The 27760-nt window shown below is 31.6% G+C and overlaps 1 protein-coding gene across 1 annotated transcript in view; it reads left to right on the forward strand.

Moving 5' to 3' along the window:
- Positions 1–27760, forward strand: part of LOC148173367 (lachesin-like) — a 176341-nt gene that overhangs the window by 78868 nt on the left and 69713 nt on the right. Inside the window, exon 2 of the mRNA XM_088039130.1 lies at positions 1765–1889. Within this exon, the coding sequence (XP_087895256.1) occupies positions 1765–1889 (125 nt within the window). The remainder of the gene's footprint in view (positions 1–1764; positions 1890–27760) is intronic.

The following is a 27760-nucleotide window of genomic DNA, read 5'->3' on the forward strand; positions in this document are numbered from 1 at the left end:
ATTTTTTAAGATCATAGGTATACTAAAAATGCGTAATTTTGATAATTTAGGTGTTACAACTGTGAAATTTGAACAATTTATCTCTTTTTAGTCATGAATTAACTCTACAAAATTTTAAAAGTCTAGAGCAAAAAAATACAAATTTTAGGAATTTTTGTTTTCACGACCAACCAAAAATGTTTAAGATCATTTACTAAAAATTCGTAATTTTGATAATTTTAGTGCTTCAATCATAAAATTTGGACAATTTATCTTTTTTGAGTCATGAATTAACTCTACAAAATTTCAAAATTGTAGAACAAAATAAATACAAATTTTAGAAATTTTAGGAATGGAATGGGTTACAATAAAGTATCAAATTGCACAAAAAAATCTCTCGTTCACAATATTATCTTAAAATGTGGATAAAATTTTCACCACTCATTTAACTAATTAAATTGTTTGAAGCTTCCAATTTTTGTGACTGAATAAATTAAACTTTCATGGAGGCAAGTGGTGTATTTTTCCCAATTCCATTATTATTCGTCAATATTTACCAATTCTCTACTTATCATTTATCATACTCGTAGTAGTAAAATTCGTAATTTTGATAATTTTAGTGCTAGAGTTATGAGAATTGAAGAAAAAAATATTTTGAAGTCATTTATTGTCTCTAATAAATTACAAAATTGTAGAGGGAAAGGCACCAATTTTAAGAATTTTCGGTTTTAGAGCAACCAAAATTTTTTGAGATTCTTTACTAAAATTCGTAATTTTGACACTTTAAGTGCTACAATCATGAAATTTGGACAATTTACCACTTCAGAATCATAAATTATCTTTACAAAATTTCAAAATTGTAGAAAAAAAATACAAAAATCAGAATTTTTTTAAGATCATAGGTATACTAAAAATGCGTAATTTTGATAATTTAGGTGTTACAACTGTGAAATTTGAACAATTTATCTCTTTTTAGTCATGAATTAACTCTACAAAATTTTAAAAGTCTAGAGCAAAAAATACAAATTTTAGGAATTTTTGTTTTCACGACCAACCAAAAATGTTTAAGATCATTTACTAAAAATTCGTAATTTTGATAATTTTAGTGCTACAATCATAAAATTCGAAGAATTTATCTTTTTTGAGTCGTGAATTAAATCTACAAAATTTCAAAATTGTAGAACAAAAAAAAATACAAATTTTAGAAATTTTAGGAATGGAATGGGTTACAATAAAGTATCAAATTGCACTCGTTCACAACATTATCTTAAAATGTGGATAAAATTTTCACCATTCATTTAACTAATTAAATTGATTGAAGCTTCCAATTTTTGTGACTGAATAAATTAAACTTTTATGGAGGCAAATGGTGTATTTTTCCCAATTCCATTATTATTCGTCAATATTTACCAATTTCGTCGTGAAATGGCTCTCTATTTACCTAATGAAATGTTCCTTCGGCATCAATTTACAATAAATTCCAAATATGGATGTGTGCACATGCCAAACCATGCGTATCTTTGATCGTTTGTACAAACATGTTCCGCTTGAATCCAACGTGTGCACTTACGTGTTCATATTATCAAACATATTATCACATCGTATTATGGAAAACGAGCCGTACAAAACGGCAATTCTCGAAACTAGTGGGAAATGAAAGTTCCGTGTCAGGTGGCGTGCGTCAATTTTTCTCGTAAAATACCGCGCATGCACATTATTTATAATTAATAAAATTTACGTTGTTGCCATAAAGTGATAATGTAATTTATTCCATGTTTATTTCAGAGGACTGGTCTACTGCAAGGATATCAGATGAACCCGAGTTTTTAGCTCCTATACATAATTTAACGACTCCGGTGGGAAGAGAAGCTACACTTTCTTGCACAGTGAGCAACCTTGGAAAATACAAGGTAAAAAAACAAGCTATATTTATAGGATGTATTTAAAAATCCATGCGGAAATCCCTCGCAACGGTCTATCATGCAAATGACCGATTAAAATTTTAGGATGTGTGCGGAGGAGAGAACAATCGAAAAAGGGATTAGGCGCAAGCGAGGGCGGAAATGAAAAATCAGCGCTCCTTTCGGAAAAAACGAAAAACTGGCGTTGGACCAAAAGTCAAGTCTACCCGTTTGGGATTAAAATAAAACTTCGTATTTTGGTCTTTAGGGTACCGAAACCCGAAGTAAAAAAATCTAAAACGATTGAAAAGATTTTATAAAATTCGGTAGTTTCGACAATTTCGAAGAAAAAACTCGCTAAATTTCATTGCCATCACTTCATAAATGCCAAAGTTACAGAATTAAATAGTAGAAAATTTAAAGTTTGCCGTTTTGAGATTGTTTTTGAAACAAAAATTTCTATAGTTTTAATTGTTGTTCTAAAATTCTGTAATTTATGACACTTAATAAGCAGTCTTTAACAAACAATTCTTTCAATGTTTTTTCTCTTAGCGTCTAAATTCTCGAATTTCCGAAACTTTTTATACAAAAGTTGGATTTTGGGTTCGTCCTACAAATGAAAAATTTCCAAAATTCGTACGTATAGTTCTAATAGTGTGTAATTTAGAATACTTCATAAACGACTCTTAATAACTATTTCCACCAATTTTCATTGCTTTAGCGTCGAAATTGTCGAATTTAGAAAATTTTATAAAAAAAAAATAATTTTGAGTTCTTCCTAAAAATGAAAAATTTCTAAAAATTGTACCTCTTGCTCTAAAAATTTGTAATTTATGACACTTAATAAGCAGCCTGTAATAAACAGTTTTGCCAAATTATTGCTTTAGCATCGAAATTGTCAAATTTACAGAATTTTTTAGCCAAAAACTGAGTTGTGAGTTCGTCCTACAAATGAAAAATTTCCAAAATTCGAACGTATAGATCTAAAATTTTGTAATTTAGATCACATGATGGATATTTTCAAAAAAATAACTCCACAAAATTTCATCACTTTAGCTTTAAAATTGCCGAAGTTTCAGAATTTGATAGAAACTTTCGAATTTTGAGTTCGTTCTCGAAACGAATTTTTTGTTTTTACTTACAACATTTGACGTATAGACCTCAAATTTGGTTCACTTATAGATTTTAAAGTGCTCAGTAAATTGGCACAGAACACAAACAGATTTAGCGACGTTTTCGTGGCTACAAAAATTCTTAAACAAGACGCTTCTAAAATCAATTGATAGCGATATCGCGCTTATTTGTGGGACAAATTACATCAAATCATATTCATTTCACGCAGAATTTCACGCAAAGTCTAAATCTGCGTTTAAAAATTTCATTGGTCGACAAATAACTGAATTAGCGACAAAAAACTGCGCATTAATAGTGTTATTACGTACGACGAGCGAAACACATCGATTGCAAATGATATACAAAAAGACCATAATTTTCGCGGATTGTAAGAGAAAGAGACGAAAAATGGAGCAGGTGTTCAGCTTACAGGATTTTGTATCAATATTGAAGATGCTGCCGGCTGTTATGTCAGTGTAAATTTTTTCTCGCAATAAGTAAAGTCGAACGTTTGTTTATTTTCCTCGAATTTGTTTTTGTCGACTCGAAAAACGGAAATGTTGAATTTTTAACAGTATTATTAACGCTAAATTGTAAATTATTTTCGGTTTTATGTACCGGAAAATGGTTTGTTGTTTACAGAATAATTTTTTACGAATTAATTTGCGAAACAATTATTTTCAGTTTTTAAACCTGATCATTTTTTGCAAATGAACGGAACAATTCACAATTTCCATGGAGCTATTGGGTTTGAAGGACGCGGTTTTATGTGGAAAAATGCGCAGACTTTTCCCGAAAAAACACCAGTTTGACTCCCAGTAAAACTGTCTCTAATTTTTTCGCTTTCCGGTAATTTGGGCAATAATTTCAGCGCGTCGCAGCCCGGGCTTAAAACATTTAGAAATAATTCCCGAAAAATGCAAGTCGCCCCAATTTAAATGTGTGAAAAACGGTGTCTATTATGCTCCGAGTTGCTTAATCCAAGCCCGCAATATACGTACAACAACCGCAGCCGTACGTCTTGCGACTGTGTAATTTAGAGGGAGTGAACCCCGAAACCATCTCGTCAGCTGCACAGGGTTGGAAAAAGTTCTGCTTTCCCTCCATAATTCTCTTCCGTAGGCGGCCACTCGTGTAATAGTCTAGTCTCTTCGAGAAAAAGTTCGCTATTTACTGTTCGTTCGCTACTTATATTTATGTAATGGCACAACAAGACCTTTCTCCGTATCGGTTTTAAAGAGGGAGACATAAACGAATCTTTCTAAATGGGGCGCCTGCATCTTTTATTGGATGTTGGAAGAACCCCAGCAAACAAGTGAGTTGCATAACATAACGTGTGTTATAAAACCCGTTTTAATAGTACCATGTGTGTATTTCCATAAAAACAACTTATTCGTGCGAAAAGTGCATAGATTGTATCTTGGGCACTTACGGAATGCAATAACTGACCATTTTATAGAGGCAATAAAGTCTGATGATGTCCTATATTGAGTATTATTGGTGATTAAAAACTCCGAAGCAATTTGAAGTTTTATAGGCGTCGCTGCGATAAATTATAATATTTATTTGTTAGAAAACCATAAAAGCTAAGAGTTACCAGATGCAGCGATATGATAAATGACCCGGCGCCTCCACCGAAATCTAAATTGGTAATGGAGCAAGGTGGGATAGATTCTCTATAAATATAAACCGGATAAAATATGGAAATGGAAACACATTTGCGATTTTTTATTGATAATTTTGAGTGGGATCTGAATGAGCGATCGTTGGTGAATTATTAAATACGAGCTTTCAAGTTTTTTATCTAAAGTACAGGGACAAAAATTGGTTTAGGTTTTTATTTGGTTCGTGTCTAGGTACCCTAAAGGGAGAAAATATGGAGTTCTATTTTAATACCAGACGGGTAAACATGAACTTGACTTTTAGTTTTTCGGTTTTTTCTGAAAGCTGCGCCCTCGCATGCGTCTCATTCCTTTCTCGATTGTTCGAAAAAACATTCTAAGTTCTCTGTTTTTGTTTTACAATTTTGTTTTTCAGAACACTAATTAAATGTTGCCAAAGGAACAAATTCTACCAAATCTATTCTACCAATTTAGAAACAGTTCTAAAAAAAAATTCTAAAATTCTCAGTTTTTGTTTTAAAATACTGTAATTTCTACTAAATGTCTATAAAGAAAAAATTTATTATTTTTTATTTTTTTATTTTATTTAGTTTGTGAAATAAAAAATTCTAAAATCTTCATTTTTTGTTCTAAAATTGTGTAATTTAGAACACATATTTAGTGTCTCCAAAGAAACGAATTCACCAAATTTCATTGCTGTCACTTTATATCTGCCGGAGTTATAAAATTTAATATGCGAAATTTTTAAATGTTGACCTGTCCATGAAAAAAAATTCTAAAATACTTATTTTTGGTTTTAAAATTCTGTAGTTTAAAACACACATTACGTGTTTCTAAAGAAACAAATTCGCCAAATTCCATGGCTATAACTTCATAACTGTCAAAGTTACAAACGTTTAAATGAGAGATTTTTGGATTTTGAGTATGTTTATGAAATAAAAAATTCTAAAATTTTTATTTTTAGTTCTGAAATTCTGTAGTTAATAAAACATATTAAATGTCTTCAAAGGAACGAATTCACCAAATTTCAGTGCTATCCCTTCATAACTGCCAGAGTTACTAAATTTATTTTGCGAGCTTTTTGAATTTTAAGTTTGTTTGCGAAATACAAAATTCTAAAATCCTCAATTTTTTTTCTAAAATTTAGAACACATATTAACTGTCTCCAAGGAACAAAATTCCATTGCTATCACTTCATAACAGCCGGAGTCACTCAATTTAAAATGTAAGACTTTTGAGTTTTGAGTTTGATCGTGAAATAAAAAATTCTAAAATCCTCATTTTTTGTTCTAAAATTCTGAAGTTTAGAACACATACTAAATGTTTCCTACGGAACAATTTCATCAAATTGTAACTTCATAAATGAAAAAGGTACAAAATTTTAAGACTTTTATTTCCGGAAAAATCTCTAAATTCTAAAGTTTCTACTTATTAAATTCTGTGACTTTGCTAGTTATGAAGTTACAACAATAAAATTTGGTGAATTTGTTCCTTTGAATACATTTAATATCTGTTCAAACCTACAAAATTTTAAAATAGAAAGTAAGAATTCTTGAATTTTCTATTTCAAGAACATATTTAAAATTATTAAATTCCATGATTCTGACAGTTTTAAAGTTAAAACCTTGAAATTTGTTGGGTTTGTTTCTTTAAAGGTAAGTGCTTTTAATTACAGAATTTTAGAACAAAAAGTGAAACTTCAATTTTTTTTCCGGAAAAATATATAAATTTAAAAGTTTCCTTTTGAGTTTCTCTGTATTAAATTCTGCAACTTTTGCAGTTATGAAGTTATTGCAATGGAATTTCGTGCATTTGTTTCCTTGGAGACATTTAATATGTGTTCAAAATTACAGAATTTTAGTGCAAAAAGTAAGAAGTCTAAAAAAAAAATTAAAAACAAACTCAAAACTCAAAACTTGCAACATATTTAATTCTGTAGTTCCAGCAGTTTTAAAGTTTAAGTAATTAAATTTGCTGAATTTGTTTCAATTGACACATTGTAAGTAACAAAATTTTAGAACAAAAAGTGCGACTTCTAGGATTTTTTTTCCGGAACAATCTCTAAATTTAAAAGTTTCTGCTTATTAAATCCAGTAACTTTGACAGTTATGAAGTGGTCGCAATGAAATTTGATGGAATTGTAGCTTTTGAGACATTGACTGTGTGTTCTAAATTCCATAATTTTAGAACAAATTTTTCCCTTCAAAAACTAATGTAATTATAGTCGAAAACCGCCCATTGGGTAGATGATAACACAGATGTTAACGTCAGACGTCCTGATTACCTTTTCTGGGTTAAATTCCAGTCACGAACTCGTTCCAGATTAAAATTGCCGGATCAAGTTTGATTGAAACTAATTGGTGAAACACAAATGCAATTAATTTGATAAATAATGGAAGCAAGCTAACTTGCGGTTAGGGATGCACCTTATTCTCTTCCAATTTCAAGGTAATGGAGTGAGCCTAATGTTATTCTGTTTGTACTTGTTTGGTAAAAGTACTCGGATATAACGAGATGAAATTACTTTGCCGATACTTTGGAATATTAAATAACTTTTCACAATGTGCTCTCCATTTTGCGTATAAAATTTCTTCGTTAACAGGAAGTTTTAATGCTTTCAATTTTTTATTAAATCCTTAAAGAAAGACGAGACGAAGGTCGGAGAAAAATGCAATAATGCGATAAATGTTGACAGGATTCACTCGGAAAGTTTTAGTTCCGTTTAATAAAACAAAAATTCGGCTCTAGAATTAGAATAATTTCCTCATCGAACGAATGTTTAGCAATCCTTCCGGCGTTTAAGCAAACATTACAAGCCCTCTTCGTTTCTCAAAAGTTAAAATAACAAATTTTGCAACTCCTCCTAAATCGCGTAATTCCCGGCGTTTAAACAACCGAACGAAATCACTTAAGCAGAGTTTGCAGTATAAAACAGTGGCAATAAAATATCTTGACAACAAGAAATGGAAACCGACTTAACCTCTCCCTGGGGGCGAACTGCAATAAATCAGAACACACACGCGCATACGCTCGAGCCTTGAGGGTATTCGTTTTGCATTGTATTAAATCAGACGCCATTGAAACTTTAAGTGCATTTTACTGTTAGTTCTTGTTCCTTTTTGCTCTTCGCTTGGAAATGTTTGCTTTCGCGTGTCCGAGCAATCTTCAACACTTTTATTTGCGCAATTAAACGAATTCGATACGAACGACACAGGTTCTTAAAAAATGCGTGTTTTTTCAAAAGTTTGTCAAAGGGACCCTCGTAAGAAAAACTCTGTATATGAGGACGAATTTTCATCCAATTTCACGCCAAATATGGACCTATATTTAAGAATGAAATTGAAAAGGACGGAGGGAGAGACTAAGTTTTCAGATAATAAATTTGATAAAAGAAATCCACGGTCTAAAGAGAACAATGCGAAGATCTGCCTCCCGAAATCATTACAGGATAAATCCTGAATAAATTACGTAAAATGTTCGGGAGGTACGAAGTTTTTATATCGATTTCACCGGCCGATAATTTTATTAAAAAGTTTTAATGCATTATTTGCGGCACTCGAAACAATCCAATTACGAAAGTTACATTTAAATTATGCAATTTTATTATTTCAGTTCTTTAATAATTGACGCTCTTGATATGAAATCACACAATTACATTAATTTAAATTAAAAATACAAAACTCGCAATGACAGTTTGGTAATTTATTAGTTTCGACCAACAAAAATATATCGAAATGCAACGCAATATGGTGCTACTGAAAACTGTTTTAATTAGACTTCTAAAACTCGAACACAACTAGACACATTTTAATTGAGAGATATTTAGAAAATTTGTTTAATATCTGCATTATTCCAGAAATACCAACATCGTCTATATGACATTCTTCCATATTTAGTGGAGTTATTTTTGCATGAAATTATACTTTGTATACTACACATGTGGTTTAAAAATATTTTCGTTTTGACTATTTCATGAGTAAGAACAAAGGAAATCAACTTTTCCAACGAATTATTTTCTTTCAAAGAAAATTTAGAGACACAAATTTAATTATTATAATGAACCGACCATGTTATACAGTCTCGAAAGTCGCGGAAAAACTCCACGGATCCTAAAAAAAAAAGTAGTTAAAAATTCTCTAAAAAAATCTCAAGTATTTTCCAAAAATTTTGTGAAGTTTTAAGAGACACAAATTTTGTCTTAAAAAAGACTGTGGCCAAAAAAATTAATTCACTTTCCTTTGCGCGTGTAAATTAATTTATTATTATTTCGGGAATTATAGGTAACAACAATTTTTTTAGACACGTGCCGTTTTTATGACAAATTTATGGATTAATTTGGAACCGAAAATAAGTAAAACGAATTAAATTTGACTAAGAAAATCAAGAAATCCTACCTTTTTCGTGTTGATAAAACTTCACCAGTCCATGAATGGAATTAAAGAAAATATTCAAAATGGCCACCATTATTTTCACAACACTGCACGTCTCAAAAATTTTTAAGCTCAAGCAGCATTTTAGTCTGTCAATCAACACACCATGTCGGTTAACTCAACGTTTAAAAAATTAACAATTTTTTGAGATTCAAACTCTCAATTCCCGTAAAACAACCATCTATTCCCGAAACTGGCAAAATCACAACTAAAATAATTGATGAAATCGAGTTTAAATCGACAAAAACGATATCAGTTTTTTTGATGTGGCTGCGGCTTGCCGACTAGCTGGCAATGTTTACATTTTTTGTGCATGATGCAAACACTACTTTTAAAAACAAAATTAATAATCTCTCAAAACTGAGCTCAAATTTTGGAAAACCGCAAAGGAAAAATTTGTTGGTTCAACAGAAACAAGATTTTAGAAATTTTCATCTCTAAGACGAAGCAAAAACTTCCAACACCACTTAATAAAATTCGTAATTTTGGAAATTTTAGTGCTATTGCCATGAAATTTGGTGACGTTACTATTTTCAAGTCGTGTTTTAACTCCACCAAATTACAGAATTATAGAGTAAAAAACACAAATTTTAGAAATTTTGACTTTGGTGGTCAAGCAAAAATTTCCGACATTCTTACCTAAAATTCTTAATTTGGGTGTTTTAGTGCTACAGTTATAAAATTTACAGTTATAAAAATCGTGTATTAACTTCACTAAATTTTAACACTGTAAACCAAAAGACACAAATTTTGATTAGAAATTTTAATTTTGGAAACCAAGCAAAATTGTCGCCACTATTAAAATTCGTAATTCTAGTAATTTTAGTGCTACAACTATGAAATTTAAGGAAGTTACTATTTTCAAATCGTTTATTAATTTCACCAAATTGCAAAATTGTAGAGCAAAAATACAAATTTTAGAAATTTTTATTTTGGTGACAAGCAAAAATTTCCAACAACCTTCACTAAAATTCGTAATTTTAGGTATTTTAGTGCTGCAGCCATGAAATTTAGGAAAATTACTAATTTTAAGTCGGGTATTAACTCTACTAAATTTCGAAACTGTAGACCAAAAGACACAAATTTTAGTAATTTTAATTTTGGAAATCAAGCTAAATTTTGGTCTTCCTTCACTAAAATTTGCAAGTTTGGATATTTCACTGCTACAGCTATGAAATTTGAGGAAAATACTATTTTTGGGTCCTGTATTAACTCCACTAAATTACAAAATCATAGAGCAAAAGACACAAATTTTAGAAAATTTTATTTTGGAAACCAAGCAAAATTTTCGCCATCCTTCAATAAAATTCGTAATTTTGGTAATTTTAGTGCTATAGCTATAAAATATAGGGAAGTTACTATTTTTAAATCGTTTATTAATTCCACCAAATTGCAAAATTGTGGAGCAAAAGACTAAATTTTAGAATTTTTTATTTTGGTGCCAAACAAAAATTTCCGGCATCCTTCATTAAAGTTCGTAATTTTAGGTATTTTGGTGCTACGGTTATGAAATTTTGGAAAATTACTATTTTTAAGTCGCGTATTAACTCTATTACATTTTAAAACTGTAGACCAAAAGACCCAAATTTTAGAAACTTTAATTTTGGAAATTAAACAAAATTTTGGCCTTTCTTCATTAAAATTCGCAATTTTGGGTATTTTACTGCTACAGCTATGAAATTTAAGGAAATTATTATTTTTGGGTCGTGTATTAACTCCACTAAATTTTAAAACTGTAGACCAAATGAAAAATTTTACATATTGTAGTTTTGAAAACCAAGCCAAATTTTTGACATCCTTCAATAAAATTTGTAATTTTGGTAATTTTAGTGCTATAACTTTAAAATTTGGGGAAATTACTATTTTTCGTATATTACCTCCAATAAATTTCAAAAATGTAGAGCAAAAGACGCACATTATAGAAATTCTCATCTCTAAGTCGAAGCAAAAATTTCTAATATTTTTTACCAAAATTCGTAATTTTGACAATTTTAGTGCTATTGCTATAAAATTTGAAAAAGTTACTATTATTGAGTCATAAATTAAGTCTAGCAAATTTCAAAATTGTAGATCAAAAAACAGAAATTTTATGATTTTTTATTTTTAAAACAAAAAAGTGTGATTTACAAATCAAAATAGCAAAACGGCTTTCTACGATTTTTGACAATAATAATTTAGTTATATTCTTAAAATATATATATTTTTTAAATCTCACTGTAATCTCGTATACTAAAGACAAACCCCTAATCAAAGAAATTCGTCATTTTTGAAGAAACTAGAACTATAGACACATACTGTATTGAAATTACAGCTTTGTAATAAAAAAACGTATTAAAACACACGTTTTAGGAAAAATTACAAAATCAAACTATTATTTTTATAGCACACGCAGTCGTGTCGTTCGTGACACTTTTTTTAGTAATTAAACAATTTATGACACTAAACCACTAAAATGCAGACACAAAACAAGCACTAAAACTGCATTTAAATGTATAAAACCCCACAAAACTTTAGTTTTGCAGTTTTATTCAACGATGAGTCTCAAAGGTCTTGTAGTGTTAAGTTGGGCCGTGTGTGCAATCGGCTACAAGCTCAATACCAATCAGTTCAACGACCAAACTGCAGAAAAAGAAATAATGAACAATTTTGAACGGAGGGAATTTTTATCACCAACTGGGCGCATGAATATGCTGAAAAATCCTGAAAACGAAGAACTTTTACTAACGGGTGATTGTCCAGCTGGAAGAACGGAAAGAGTGAAAATTCCAAAGACCAAGCAAATGTTAAAACCAGTTGTTTGTACGAAAAGGCCGAAACCGGTGACTACAGTTGTACCAACTGAAAACACAAATGCGCCGGAAACTGAAATGACAAGTCCTTCGGAAACTTCACCTTCAGTTGAAATTACAAATGCGCCAAAAATTTCACCATCAACTGAAATTACAAGTACGCCGGAAACTTCTGGGACCTGGAAACAGTCAATATCGACTGAATCTGAAGAAACGTTGGATATTTCTTACGGTAGGACACGAATTGAAAGTACTAAAAAACCAGAGGGTTTGAAGACCACGGAATCTTCAGTTTTAGATGAAAGTACGGATTTACTGAGTACTTCTAAAACTAGAAAACCTGGAGTTCTTATTGTAGATCAACAAAACGAAGCAAGTTCACCTGAAACCTCGTCTGAAACTTCATCTGAAATTGCAATTAAAACTTCATCAGAAACTTCATCTCAAACTTTACCCGAATCTTCATCTGAAACTGCAATTATAACTTCACCTAAAACTTCATCTGAAAGTTCATCTGAAACTGCAATTAAAACCTCATCAGAAACTTCATCTGAAACTTTACCCGAATCTTCATCTGAAACTGTAATTAAAACTTCATTTGAAAGTTCATCTAAAACTGCAATTAAAACTTCATCAGAAACTTTATCTGAAGCTTCAGCGGAAACTTCATCTGAAACTGCAATTAAAACTTCATCTAAAACTTCATTTGACACTTCATCTGAAATGACGCCAACAACTCAAAGTACTCAATCTTCAACTCGTCCATTGATAGAACCATCAAAAAGTGAAACTTCAGCATCGTCGCAAACTTCCCAAACCGCTTCAACAGTGACCACAACCATTGAAACTGCCACCAAACCTACCATCAAATATGGAGCTTGTCCTTGGTTTATTCCAGTGATCCCTCTACCCTTTTTCCATTACCAAACATGTTCAGAAGATTACGACTGTGCCGGCGATTGGAAATGTTGTCCAGCTGGAATCTTCCATGTAATGCACATTTGTAATCCTCCTCTTAAAAATTGATTTCCTAATAAAGAGCGATTATATTAGAAAGAAACTCCAAATCTTTTCTTTTAACTTTTCCCAACGTAAATCATTGTCGTCTGATTTATACAACAACATACATTTCAGCAGAGCTCGCGATAAGAAGCTCGCATTATAGTTTTCGGGTTGGGGTCGCCCAGGGCCGTATATTTTTCTTGACTTCTCAAAATGAAATATACGACGTAACTTTATCAGTTTTAAACAAAAGTCAAACTAACAGCATATAAAGTACAAGGGCCCATTACTATAAAACTTAGGCTGTTGCAATGATAAATGAATACTTAGCAGACTTGGCAGAGCTGATAAAAACTAGAAGCTAAAAAGACCTTCCGCAGATCCTTCGGAGAGGGTCGAACGATTACCATCGCATAAAAACTCGACTCTGTGTCGGCATTAACGGCTTTTTGTTGTCGGACTCGATGAAAATGTTAATGTGGGAAATCGATATTGTTTGTTTAAAAGACGTCTTCCGGAACATGTCTAAAAGGTGTTCAGTGTGGGTAGATTAGCAAATTTGCATAAGGTTGATTTTTTGTCGAACCTTCATTTTATTGTTCTAAACTAATTGGTTAAAGTCCTCATCGATAGGTGCTAAAAAAGTTTTTAACGGCAAAAACATCTATTATAAAAATTGTACCTCATAAAATTTGCAACTAAAAAAATATATATAAACACTGGTCAACGATGATTTTGTAGCCCTTGATGTAAGAGTGGTTTTGAATACTTCTATGCCAACAATTCACGAAACTATGAAAGATTGGCTCTGATTTTTTCCAATCTTGATTTTCATATTTTACTAAAAATCGGTAAAATTGAGAAAGAAATAACAAGTATATTCTCAAATATCTTTTTTTTTGGAAGTTATTAAAAATTGTTTCGTTTGAGTGGTTAATTATTGTACATAGAAGTCAAAAAAGAAAAAAAAAGAATAAAACTTATGTTTAAACTTTAATAAAACGCATTTTACAAGCGCGTTTTTTATATATTTTTTTAAACAATTTCTTTTTAAAGATCAGCAGTAATCTGCCATCAAGTGACGATTCTATCTACCCTGATATCATTCTTTCATCACTTTTAGAATAGTGGGAACTCTTTTCTTGTTCTTCACTATAATTTCTTAGATTCTCAGAAAATCGATCTAGATGACTAGAGAAAGTGTCTTTATGTCCATATTTACTGAAAATCATGAAGTATTCTAACTTTTGTTGGTCACGTGGCGTGCACAAAGCGAATTTTAACATGATAATAAACACTTTATTATAATTTGTGTTCTGAAGAGCCGACTTAAAATCTAAATTATTAAAAATATAAAATACGCCAAAATCATAAAAACCAGAGTCAATTCAGTACTTTCAAGAATATATTCGAAAGACTAGTCTTGAAAACATAGAAATCCGCAGAGATATTCAGGGCAACAAAAAAATATATTTTTTAGGCGACTTAAACTGAAAATGAAATTTTTAGGCCTTAAAAGCGGCCTAAAAGTGAGTCTTTTCTGGCCGCAAACATTTTCGGCCGATCTATGGTGGCGCCATCTATCCATAGTTTTGCATATTAGGTCAAGATACCGATATTACCCTCAATTTTATAATTATTTGGGTAAAATCAAATCGACAAACTGCTGTAAAGTGCAACAAAGACGTGTTGAATTATTGAAAATGAACATGTCTAGCAGTGTTCCTGCAACAACATTAAAAAACACATTAAACCTAATTCATACAAATTGTGAAGCTACACGTGCTGAAACTGCAAATGTAAATAAGGAAAATATGAACTTTTCTGAAGGATTTATAAATATTTACAATTATTCAGTTGTTATAATTGATTAAATCAATAAATCATAAATAAAAATTAATTAACTTGTAAATATAATGATGTCGCCTAAAAAGCATGTGTGTAACACGGCCAAAAAGTAACATTTTGCCCTCGCCTTCTTTCTGGCCTCGGTTAGCGCCTCGGCCATTAAATTTTTTTAATTTTGGCTCGGCCAAAAAAAACCACTTTTAGGCCTTGGTACACAAATAGCTATTTTGTTGAGCTGTGTAATTTTTGTAGGACTGGCCGTTTTTAAGATAAAATGATTCTTTTGAAATTTACAAGAAATTGTCTCTGTTTCAAAGCATCTTCAAAATAAGGTACTTGAGCATTTTTTTTTATAACAGGATACATCAAAAAAGTCAAATCCAGAAGGTTTTCTAACATTAAATGAAATTAATCTTCTTCAGATTGAATTTCTTCGTGTATATTTTCTCCAGGAGCTTCATTAGTTTCTGAAGGTCCTGGAAGAAACAGAATAAATAAATGTATATCCTTATTGACGTCTCACATTTAAGCGTTATTTTCATCGGATTTGAGCGAGATAAATCTCTGCAATTACTACATGTCGTTGAAAAATTTATCTTAACTATCCAATGTCTTTAAATAAACATGTAGTTCTAACTACCATGTTAGAATACAGGGTGTTATGGAAATGAGTACACAAAACTAAACTGGTAAGAGAACTCACCATTTGCAACAACTTTTCTTAATATTTTTTTTTTAAATCGCATGTTTTTAAATTAATTTTTCCCCCTATATTTTGACGAGTCGCCCACTTACCATTGAATTGCTATAAAATTAAAGAACAAAAAAGCCTAAAAAAATCTGCGTTATCAGTCCGCTTGTAAAACACTTTAATGACCATTCTAAACTAATTTGCGGTGGTGTTTAGAACTATTAAGTTTAACATAAAGTAAAACATTTTGGGAATTTACAAAAATTTTATTCAAAATCATAACAGGTTATGAAATAAAATACACAAAATTTAACCGGTTAGAACGCATCAAGATCAACTTTTCTAGATCATTTTTTTCATAAACGCATTTTGATTTTTCCGCTCTTAATTTGGCCAACCGTTCGATATCTCTAAACAAATTCACATTCATTTCCGCAACGAGGAGGTTTTTTGACTTCAACCTTATCACAACTTTTTGTCATAAAAACGACTGATCAGCTGTAATTTAATTAAAAACGCTCAGTTTGTTGTGAATTTTCACAGTGTCAAAGTTATCAGAGCGTTCTTAAAGTGCAAAAGGTGGTACCAAATGGTTTATACCAACATGGATATGGTGTAATGGCTACATGTGCACTTTGAAAACAAGTGGATAGGTAGAAATAAACCAGTGTTGTGGCCCCCTCGTTCGCCTGACTTAAATCCATAGAAAGAGTTGGTGTACGCGAACCCCGTGAATTCAGTGGAAAAATTAAGTGAACGTGTGAATGTTGAGGCTGAAGCAATTCGCCAAAACCTAGCGATAATTGTGAGAACACCAACTTCAATGGCCCTGAGTATTCAGGCATGCATTAACAGTAAAAGACGGCATTTTAAGCAATTTTTATAAACAAATTCGGCACTCTTGTTTAATTGGATTTTTGTGAATTTATTACTGTTTTTTTTTCATGATCCTGATGTAACCACTCGTTTTTATAAAGCAATGGTTTTTGTCGCATAGGCGGGTAACGGTTTTCACAGCAAATTTTCATTGATTTTTAATTCGAAAACGAAAGCATTTTGGAATTTTTTTTATTAAAAAAAGTTGTTGCATATGGTGAGTTCTCTTACCAGTTTAGTTTTGTGTACTCATTTCCATAACACCCTGTATAAGATTGAGTAGTTTAATAGGCAAAGACACTGTCTTGATTATTTCCATAATGTTACATTTTAGGCTTCATCACCGTCTTTACATACAAGTTTGACACTTAACAATACAGAGTGTTTTTAAAATACACTATAAAAAATTAAACACGGTCGTTCGCAGCCTTAAGGAACTCAATTGACTATTTTTTAATTTTTTTAATGATATAAAAGGAAACACCTTTAACCACTTACTTGGAACACCACTGATAAAAATATCCACCTAAAAGAACAAACCTTAAATTGTTGCTAAGCAATCAAGACCAAATTCTTTAATCCAGTGGCGAACTGGAAATTTTGATTAAATATTTGATTAATTTTATCTCGAAAACGAAAAGACTTCTACTTACAACATTTTTTGTCAATTGATTCTACTTGTCTTCACCAATTACCGTGTTTTGTTTGATAGTGTACTTCAAAAACACCCTGTATAAAAATCTTCAATGTCAAGCAACACTTGTGTCCACCCCCAAAATTGTCTTTAGTGTTAAAGATAAAATTTTAAAAATTTGCATAGTTGCATAGTTGACAAAGCTCTAGAAGCTGACGCAAACATTTGTTTTTGATCACCGATAGTCTTGGGGTCGCGACGCCTGAAAAATGTAGTTTTTAGCTAATTGTGAGAGTTTGTGAAATCAACCGCCAATTTAATTTTTTTTTTCAATAAAATTGTGATAAAAATATTTCAGTTGTCATTTCAGATTTAATGCTAATTGTATTCAAAATTTGAGAAAAAATTGCTGTTTAGTTTCCAATTTTATTACATCAAAATTGGGAACTACGTTTACATTCAACTGTCAACATTTTGTGTCACAAATGTCATCAATCCTTTGGTTCGCTTTAGATTGTAACAAATGTCTTACTTGGTAAAATCGTCGCTTTCTCAATGTTAATTAACAATTTCTGTTGCCCATAAAGTGCAACATGCTCGAGTTAATAAAAATTGACTTTCATACGACTGAATAAAGTGATTTTTGAAATTTTGGTGTAAACGTAGTTTGCTACTGCGCCGTCATAACTCTGAAAACTAACTTGATAAATCAGCGTGTTTTTTTCGCAAATTTTAAACACAATTTGCATTAGATTTAAAATGAAAACCCAAATATTTGTTTCACAGTTATGTTAAAAAAAATTGAATTTGTGAGTAATTGTCGCGACGCCAAAACTATCGGTGATAAACATCAAATTTGTTGTCAGCTTATAGAGCTTGGTCAACTATAAGCGTAAGAATTTTGGAAAACCGTAAAGAAAAAAATCTGTTGAAATAAAATCTACATTTAATTTTCATCTATTTTTGCTTGGTTTGGGAGCGACAATGAGATGACAAATTAGGTACTGACTTGAACCCCCATCGCAACCCAAATTAGGTTCCTTTGTACTTACTTATCTATAATATTGATCCCCAAGTAATCACTTAAAATTGTGCCTACAAGCCACTCTGTCAACAACATGACGCTGTATTTGCCCATTACTACATCGACCAGTGTAATTGGACTGTTACAAATGACGTTAGTCATATGAGGTCAATTTCATATTTTTTCCAAGACTAATTTGTGGCCTGAAAACATGCGAAAAAATAATCGGCGAAAGGAGATATTACCGCTTGAAAAAAGCAGTAATTCCGAAATTACCTTTTATCGAATGGATTGTGCGTCACAACAATTCAAATTGTTGTAAATTGTAGCATATCAGAGCCGTAATGGCCCTCCCATCGGATGGATTTCGCGTCGTTTCATGTCGAATAACCGTTATGATAATTTTTATTCTTGACACATTTTACGTCCGCCATTTCACTCGACTTCCGTGTGCACGTCATTTCCTAGAACGGCTCCCGAAGGAATATGTTATACATGTTTAGGGAATGTAAAAATCGTGGGTGCCAAACTCGCAAGATGCTCCTTTCCGTAATGATCTCTTATCAATAAAGTGATTTGGGGTGACATTTTAGATTTTGTGGAGAAAGCATTACACGTTTTCATTAGTTGGTATTGTGGAAGTTTATTTACAATATGGAAATCTGAACAACGTGCTTTTGTACAGACAACCGATAATAATCTCGTGTTTTGCGAGAAACTTATCGCCGAGATGAAACGTGATGTTCGCTTTATGACTTAGACAAAGAGAAAATGAACAACATGAAAACTAGGAACGGCAAGTGATGTGGTGAACGGCAATGCGACATCTAAGCGCACCGCAAGAATAATAATTGTATTGTTGATACAATCAATACCCTCCGCGACAACCGAATTTTTCCAGGCAAAATAGGCACAAAAATTTCCAAAGCTGGAAATAATTCCCATAAGGCTGATTTTTTGTGTGGACGTTCTAAACAAAATATCAAAAGTCCATATCAATAGGTGTGCTGCTAAAGAAGTTACGCCATGGTAATTGTCAAAGAAAACTAATCTTTGCAAATATCTTATCAGTGGTGATTTCAATCGCAAAAATATTTATTATGAAAATTGTACCTTACTTATATCAAACTCTGAAGGAATCTTTATATTCTAGCATTGTTTAATTTTTTGCAATAAATTGTTGTTAAAGGCAGACATCACTTTTCTGGTAGTTTATAAATAATAAGTTTATAAGTGTTTCTCAATGCACATTTTCGTAGGCAAAAACTTGTCCGCAAAAACGCGATGCACAAAAAACTTATCTATTGAATTGGCTTTCTCTTGCGCATTTAAATTAATTTATTATTATTTCAGAAATTATAAACAACATCAAATTTTGTCAACGCGATTTTTACTACAGATAAAACGGTGCCAATTTTTTGTTGTTCTAAAAAATAGTATATTAAGTATTAAGAACGGTAAGGACACTTTACCGATCGAAGACAATTGTTTGGAGGAGGAGCGCAGCGACGACTCCAATTATTGTCTGAGATCGGTATAGTCCTTAACGTTCGTGATGCTTATAATATTTTTTGCACGATAGACAAATTTCGATTATTTTTATAAAACTAAAAATGTTACAAATAATTGACATTAATTGTGCTTCAAAAATTCCTGAAAAGTCATAATTTCGGTCTGAGAATGGATATAAATCGTTCATTTTTAATGACTATTTTTAAATTTTTACTTACCGTTTTGTTTATCTTGGTAACCAGTAAACTCAACTTACTGTTCCAACAGCAGGCGCGGTAACTAAGCAAAATTGTTCTATCGTGCAAAAAATCTAAAAATTCTATTTCTTGTCCTAAAAGTTGAAACTTTAGCAAGGTAAATAAACAAATCCTAAGTAAGAAATCCACCACTTCTTAATGTTTTAGAATGAAAATTCACAAAATTACAGACTTTACAATAACATAATTGAAAGTTTTGATCGTTTGAAGAAAAAAAAATCTAAAAATTCTATTTCTTGTTTTAAAATTTTTAACTTTAGCAAGAGTATTGAGCAGGTACTAAGTAATAACTCCACTAATTTTTACAGTTTTAGGATCAAAATTCACAAAGTTACAGAATTTTCTAAGAAAAGATGGCAATTTCCGGTTGTTCCAATGTAAAAAAAATTCTAAAAATTCTATTTTCTTCTTCTAACATTTGAAACTTTCGCAAGGAAATAGTATATTAAAAAACGTGTTTTATAATGGCCAATTTGGTGCACGAGTTTCCGGTGTTCCCGGTGGGACGAGTGCACCAATGCCATTATAAAACAAGTCCTTTATAGTATTTTTTCGAATTCTTTTAATAAAAATTTTTAATTTCCCAATTCTAAGACTTTTCGTTTTACACGATTGGTAATGGTTTTGTAACCACCACTTGCCACTTGATTTTCAAATTCATTTTAAAATTTGACTTTATTGAGTATCACTATCACTGAATTTTGACTTAACGTAACCTAACCTCACAGCCAGTATTCACATCTATTATATTTAGGTACAATTATTGTTGGCCGCAAAGGACAATTCAATTATATTGATACATTTTTTGTTCACGCAGCAATTTATTAAACACGAATCGTAAAATCCAAATTGACCAAGAACTTGACAGGAAACAAGTGACAGTCAGACTAATTAGTTCTGCCAAATCCTAAAAAACAAAATTTCCTACTTTGAGTTCTTTTATACAGGGTCCGGCAACACTTGTGCCCACCCCTAAAATCGTCTTTAATTTTAAAGATAAAATTTTGAAAATTTGCATACGCTTATACAAGGTGTTTATAAATGTTTCTAGCATCAAGGGTGACTATGAAATGTCAAAGAAATTTGCTGCTTATCACAAATGTGGGTTCCGATTTGTCAACTAACATTTGCAGTTAACCTCAAACATGAAGCAAAGTAAGTTTTGAGAAATAAACTGTTCTAGTTGTGGTTTAAAACATAAAAATCAAAAACTTGAACACAAAACCGTAACTAAAACGTCATTGAACTAAGTAACATCATAAATAATTTTCCTGATAGTTATATTCACTATAAAAACAAAGCGGCACAATAGTGTACGACAGGAATTCCAAAGCCATGCTTGATGCTAGAAACATTTATAAACACCTTGTAGTTGACAAGGCTCTAGAAGCTGACACAAAAATTTGTTTTGATATCACGGTTTCTTTGGCGTCGCGACGCCTAAAAAGTTTAATTTTTAGCGATTTTTGGGTTTTTGCGGTAATATTAGCGAATTCAATTTTTTTTCAACATAACTGTAATACAAATATTTGAGTTTTTATTTTAAATCTACTTCAAATGGTGTTTAAAATTCGCGAAAAAAACGCTGTTTTATCAAGTTAGTTTTCAACATTTTGACGGTGCAGTGACAAACTACGTTTACACCAAAATTTCACAAGTCACTTCATTCACTCATATGAAGGTGAAGGTGAATTAGCTCGGGTATGTTGCACGTTCTGGACACTAGAAATCGTTAATTAACATCGACAAAGCGACAATTTCGCCAAGTAAGACTTGTGTTACCTTCTAAAACGAACCAAAGAATAGATGTCATTTGTGACACAAAATGTTGACAGATGGGTGTAAACGTAGTTCCCAATTTTGACGTAATAAAATTGGAAACTAACTTGATAAAACAGCATTTTTTCCTCAAATTTTGAATACAATTTACATTAAATCTAAAATGTCAACTGAGATATTTTTAACACATTTATATTGAAAAAAAATTAAATTAGAGGTTTATTTCATAAAACTTCACAATTAGCTAAAAAACACACTTTTAAGGCGTCGCGACCCCAAAACTATAAGTGATAAAAAAAAATTTTTGCGTCGGCTTCTAAAGCTTTGTCAACTATGAGTGTATGCAAATTTTCAAAATTTTATGTTTAAAATTAAAGACGATTTTGGGGGTGGACACAAGTGTTGCCGGACCCTGTAGATACCTATAAACGACCCCAAATTTAGTACTACTTTAATAGGTCCATAAAGCGGCAAATTCGAAAAATAAACAAATCTTAAGTATTAACGCCACCAATTCTTACTGTTTTAGAATCAAAATTTACGGTAAAATTGTTGAAATTTTTGGTCGTTCTGCAGAAAAAAAAATCTAAAAAAACTATTTCTCGTCTTAAAATTTTGTCCCTAAGGAAAGTAGTAAGCAAGTCCTAGCAATAACGTTACAAAAAGTTACAAAAATTAATAAAAAACGGTTGAAATGTATGGTCGTTCCAAAGAAAAAAAAATCTAAAAATTCTTTTTCTTCCAAAATTTTGTATTTCAACAATAATAAGTAAGTAAATAAGTAAGTAAGTCTTTTTTGAGTTTTGATTTGAGGAGTAATTTTTCTATTGCCATTCATGAAATAATAAATAAAGAATGTTTATTTCTGTATGGTTCAAATTACTAAAATTATGAGCATTCAAATAGGGCATAACTGCAGAAATAGTGCAATCTCAAATTTGCGTATTGTGCATATGCAAATGTATAAATATCAACGAAATCAACGTCATGTAGCGTAAATCCATGTATAATCTTCAATTTAGATCAAAATCAAGAATAATGTGTTCCGACATTAATTTAAAAATCTCTTTTGAACAAAATCTTGACGTACCTGTTTAGCCATTAATAAAACTTTCAAGTGCGCACGTTTGTGATAAATGATGTAGATATGTAAAGCCCAATGATAGATATTGTGCTAATGTGATGGAATCATGTAAATTTGGAACCGCAGCTTGACTGAATGGCGTGTAAAATGCACGTTCAATAGAATTAATAACAGGATAAACGCTGACTGCTAAACATACAATAGAATAAAATAGCGCCGACGTCAATTGGTCTCTCGTTGTTTGCAAATGATCCAAATTACAAACCGGCGTTGCAAAATCGCCGCCATATTATCATAACTCAAGCCTCGCTGTGATAATTTATAGTTGGAGGCGAGAAAAGGGTTGTGTTAAGCGCCGTGGAAATTTGTTAAACCTTGATGGTAATTTGCGAGATTTTTTTCCGTTCGCTCGGTTAAAGTATTAAACAATATCGTAACGTCCATACGCTGCAGGAATCAGCAGGAAAGCAATAACAGGTTCTGCCATCAATTTGTATTAAGAACACGTAGAGCGTGAGAGAGATTGGACATTGAGTGAGAGATCGATTGTAGAAATTCCAAAGGGGTTGTGAACAGGACACAGGTTGACGCAGCGTTGTACAATTCCGATGTTTCGCCTCTATAAATGTCTTATATCTGTCGAGCCGCAGGACACTAATTCAAATAATAAATCTGAGCTTGTCACAAGTGTCCACTCCCGTTTTCGGACCGTCTCTATATGTCACAACAGCAGGGACTTTCCCACGGTGCGATTCCCTTTTGTATTTATGATCCACTCGACGGACCAATATTTACTCTAAACCAACATCCATAAAGCGACAGGACTGCTCGAAGGCGGAAAAGAAATAATTGAAATGAGGACTTTTGTTTAAATTGTGGATTTCTTCACCCGCACGCGTCCCGAAGAAATTGATTTTCGGTGTCACACACCTCCTACCAAGTGAATAAATAAATTACCCCCATTTTCCTCCATCGCCAAAGCGCTGTAGCTCCAGTGGTGCGAAAATACAAACTCGCACCTTCCGAGACAGTTTGTTACAATTTAAGGGGTCTTAATTGAATTTCGCAAAATGCTTCAACACGGTTCCTGCAAGGATTTAAAACGATCGAAATAGGATTTCGGGATAATCGTCGACGAACAAGAAACGTAGAAATTCTGGCTGTTGAACCGCGAATATCCCGGAATATTCCCCTATTGACATTGCTGTCTAGCACACGGGATTTACCAAATCCAGAAGAAAAACTGACAATTTCGTTTTCCGAAGAAAACTCGCCGCGCCGAGCGTTTTAATTGCTCGTAGTTCCGAAGATAGGCGCCCGAACTATTTCAGAATACAAAGAACCTGATTATAACAATCCTTTCAGATCTTTAATATTAGATGGTGCATGAACGCCACCTCCTTTTAACTGATTAGCAATTTAAATTATAAAGCCAGCGGCTGCAACTTTACATGCAGTAACGAAAAGGAAAGCCTTCAGCTTAATTAACACGAAAAAGTTTATTTATTGCGGTGCACGATGACAAGGAAATCCAACGAGATCACTATCAAATTCGATCAATCTTGTTTTCTTAAATACTTTTTTCACTTTCTGCTGCGATTTTTCACTGGTAATGGTGCTTCTTCTGCCGGAAAAATAATGGTCAGTCTGAGTTGGTAAAATAGTAAAAACGCTCAATAAAAGAACAAAGCGAGACTTAATGGAACGGAAAAAATACAGTTTAGAATTTCCTTAATGATTACGCTGGAGATATTCCATTAGGAAAAATTATATAAAAGATCACTTAACCCACACACGATCTAGGAATATTGAGACAACGAAAAGTCCCAGTCATGTTTCTGCCTCGATTGTGAACATGATGAATATTGCTTTTTAGTCTGTTCGAGATAACTAACTAGAGAGTTCTAAATCAACCTGAACAATCAACGAGGAACAATAACAGTTCAGAACATCAATAACCTTCTCCAGATACATCAGATGCCTGCAGAAAATTACCGTCACGACGTCACGACATGCCCATCAATTTTACTTTCGGTAAATTCATTTTTACTGTCGTGGAAGTTGCTCGCGACAACATCAAAAATGGAATGCGAAATTGTCAATGAACAGGGGCGGATTTAAGAGGGTGCACCGGCTTTAATTCAAAACTGTGAAATAAAAAAATCAAAAAATTAACTAGTTATAACTAGAAAGCAAAATATTTATATTTTTTATTTTAGCTCGTACCGAAAAGATTCAAAGCCTGTAATTTTGTAATTTTGATAATAATTTGACTTGTGCCAAATCAATTAAATAAATATAAAACTAAAATTCTTTTTTCCGAACCAAAATTTAATCGTTTTTTAGTAAATTTTATAACTTTATAAATTTTGTTTCTAAATCAGTAAAAATTGGTGGCGTTTTTACTTAGGACCTCCTTATTAACCTTGTTAACGTTCAAAATTTTAGGCCAAGAAATAGAATTTTTAGAATTTCTTTCTTTTAGAACGACCAAAAATTTCAATTATTTTAATCGAAAACTCTGGAAGTTTATCAATTTTGATTCGAAAACAGTGAGAATTGGTGGCATTATTACTTAAAATGTGTTTATTACCCTTGTTTAAATCCAAAATAATAAAACAAAAAATAAAATTTTTATATTTTTTTTTTAGAATTACTAAAAATTTCTACCGTTTTCTAGTTTATTCTGTAACTTTGACAATTTTTATTCTAAAGCAGTAAAAATTAGTGACGTTATTACTTTAGACTTAATTATTAACCTCGTTAAAGTCCAAAATTTTAAAACATAAAATAAAATCTTTAGAATTTTTTTCCTCAGAACGTCAAAAATGTATATCATTTTTTCGTAAATTTTGTAACTTTGTCAATTTTGTTTCTAAAACTGTCAAAATTGGTGGCGTCATTACTTAGGATTTCCTTATTACCCTTTATAAAGTCCAAAATTTTGGAACAATATTTTTTTTCTTTAGAACGACCAAAAATGTTAACCATTTTATCGAAAATTCTGTAAGTTTGGCAATTTTGATTCGAAAACAGTGAGAATTGGTGATATTATTACTTTTAATTTGTTTATTAACCTTGCTTAAGTATAAAATGTTAAAACAAAAAATAGAATTTTTACCATTTTTTTCTTTCAAACAACCAAAAATTTCTACCGTTTTCTAGTTTATTCTGTAACTTTCTCAATTTTTACTTTAAAGCAGTAAAAATTAGTGACGTCATTACTTTTAGATTTAATTATTAACCCCGTTAAAGATCAAAATTTTAAGACAAAAAATTGAATTTTTAGAAAACATTTTTCTTTAGAACGACTAAAAATTTCAATCATTTCTTCGTAAATTTTGTAATTTTGTCAATTTTGTTTCTAAATCAGTCAAAGTTAGTGGCGTAATTACTTAAAACATTCTTATAACTTTTGCTAAAGTCCAAAATTTTAAGACAAAAATGGAGTTCTTAGAAATTGTTTTTCTTTAAAACGACCCTAAATTTCTAGGAAATTCTGTAATTTTGACAAAGTTGACTATAAAACAGTAAAAATTGGTGGCGTTATTATTTAAGACTTGGTTATTTACCTTACAAAAATTCAACATTTTACAACTAAAAATTGAATATTTAGAATTTTTTTTCTTCAGAACGACTACAAATTTTAGTCATTTTATCGCAAATTCTGTAACTTTGTCAATTTTTATTCTCAAACAGTAGATTTTGGCAGCATTACTACTTTAATCTTGTGTTTTAACTGTGCCAAATTACAACAGATTAGAACAAGAATTAGAAATTTTAGAATTTTTTTTTCGGAACAAACAAAATTTTCAACCGTTTTCTATTAAATTCCGTAACTTTGGCAATTTTAATTCTAAAACAGAAAAGGCGGCATCACTACATTAAAGTAGTTTATCTTCTGCGCTGAATTAAAAAAAAATACTACAAAAACTAAAATTTTTAGAATTTTTTTTGGTACTATCTAAAAATTTCCTTTATTTTCATACCAATTTTTTTTATTTTGGAAATTTTGCTTTTTAACCAAAAAATGTAAAAGTTATTTGACTAATTGAATAACTGTGTTAAGCTCTTAGATCCGACATTCGATTCTCTATACACAATCCTAACCCGGCGCATCCACCATTTCTAAGAAACAAAATAAAAAAATTAAATTTGAAAAATCTAAAGAGAATGTAAAATACAGCCTAAGAAGAATTATAAACAAACCAGTAAAAATCAAAAGAGAATTTGTAATGTACTCAACAGTTTGAGAAAAATTCAAAGAGAATTATAATCAAAAAATGTCGAAAATGTAAAGAGAAATTTCTTCTCCACCTTGTTTTATACGACCAATTTCCGATTTCATCCCACATTATTAAGTATTTAGCCCAAAGAGCTCCACCCACCAGCAGCCATTTAGCGTCGGCTCTGCATATTTAACAATCTGCATTATTCTTAACGCAGAGTTAAATTTCACTTCGCTAATAAACAGGTGGGTACTTTAAACTTTCCGATAAATTCGTAATTAACTCTGCGCTATACTACCGCCGTATCAGATTTCTTCCAAGTTACAAAGCTCAGTAATTTCAACCCCTTCTAAACAAGAGGGATTCGTCCCATTGACCACCTGTTATCTTTTTTCCTCGCTATCGAATCAGAACGTCTTCGCATCGATGAAATTCCAGAACCATATAAAATAAAATGCATTATTTATAAGACGCGGGTGAATATAAGACAGACGGTCGCAGCAGCGCCTAAAAGATTAACGTCCTGACCTAAAACGTGTGCTGAAAAGGGCTATTACCACAACAATGGTCGAGTTTTCCGGATTTAAATTCGGGAAAAATGTCGCTTATTGGTAGTTTCAATGAGTTTAAGCTAAAGCTCGGTAATCTTTTAATCCGGGGGGTTTAATACAATCCGCCGCAATTACGATTTTCATATAAATATGCAAAGGAGACTAATAGTTTCCCTTAAACGCGATTTGCATTTTAAAGTCGTACAAACAACGAGGCCTGCCCTAATTTCCCTTTAATATCTAATTAATTACAAGTTACCACAGGGAATTATTCTCAGAGGTCCTCCGGAGGAAGTGAAGAATCGGGAAATATTCCCGGAAAAAATACTTTGTTTAGCGCGCGCTATAAATTTCGTTTCGAAAAGCGATCTAATTAAATTCAGATGGAAAAGCTAATTAAAGTGAAGATACGAATAGGGAAAGCGTAAAACGAGTACAA

The sequence above is a fragment of the Gnatocerus cornutus genome, chromosome 6, assembly GCF_029298725.1.
Source record: "Gnatocerus cornutus isolate USDA-ARS CGAHR chromosome 6, icGnaCorn1.1, whole genome shotgun sequence".
Classification (NCBI taxonomy): domain Eukaryota; kingdom Metazoa; phylum Arthropoda; class Insecta; order Coleoptera; family Tenebrionidae; genus Gnatocerus; species Gnatocerus cornutus.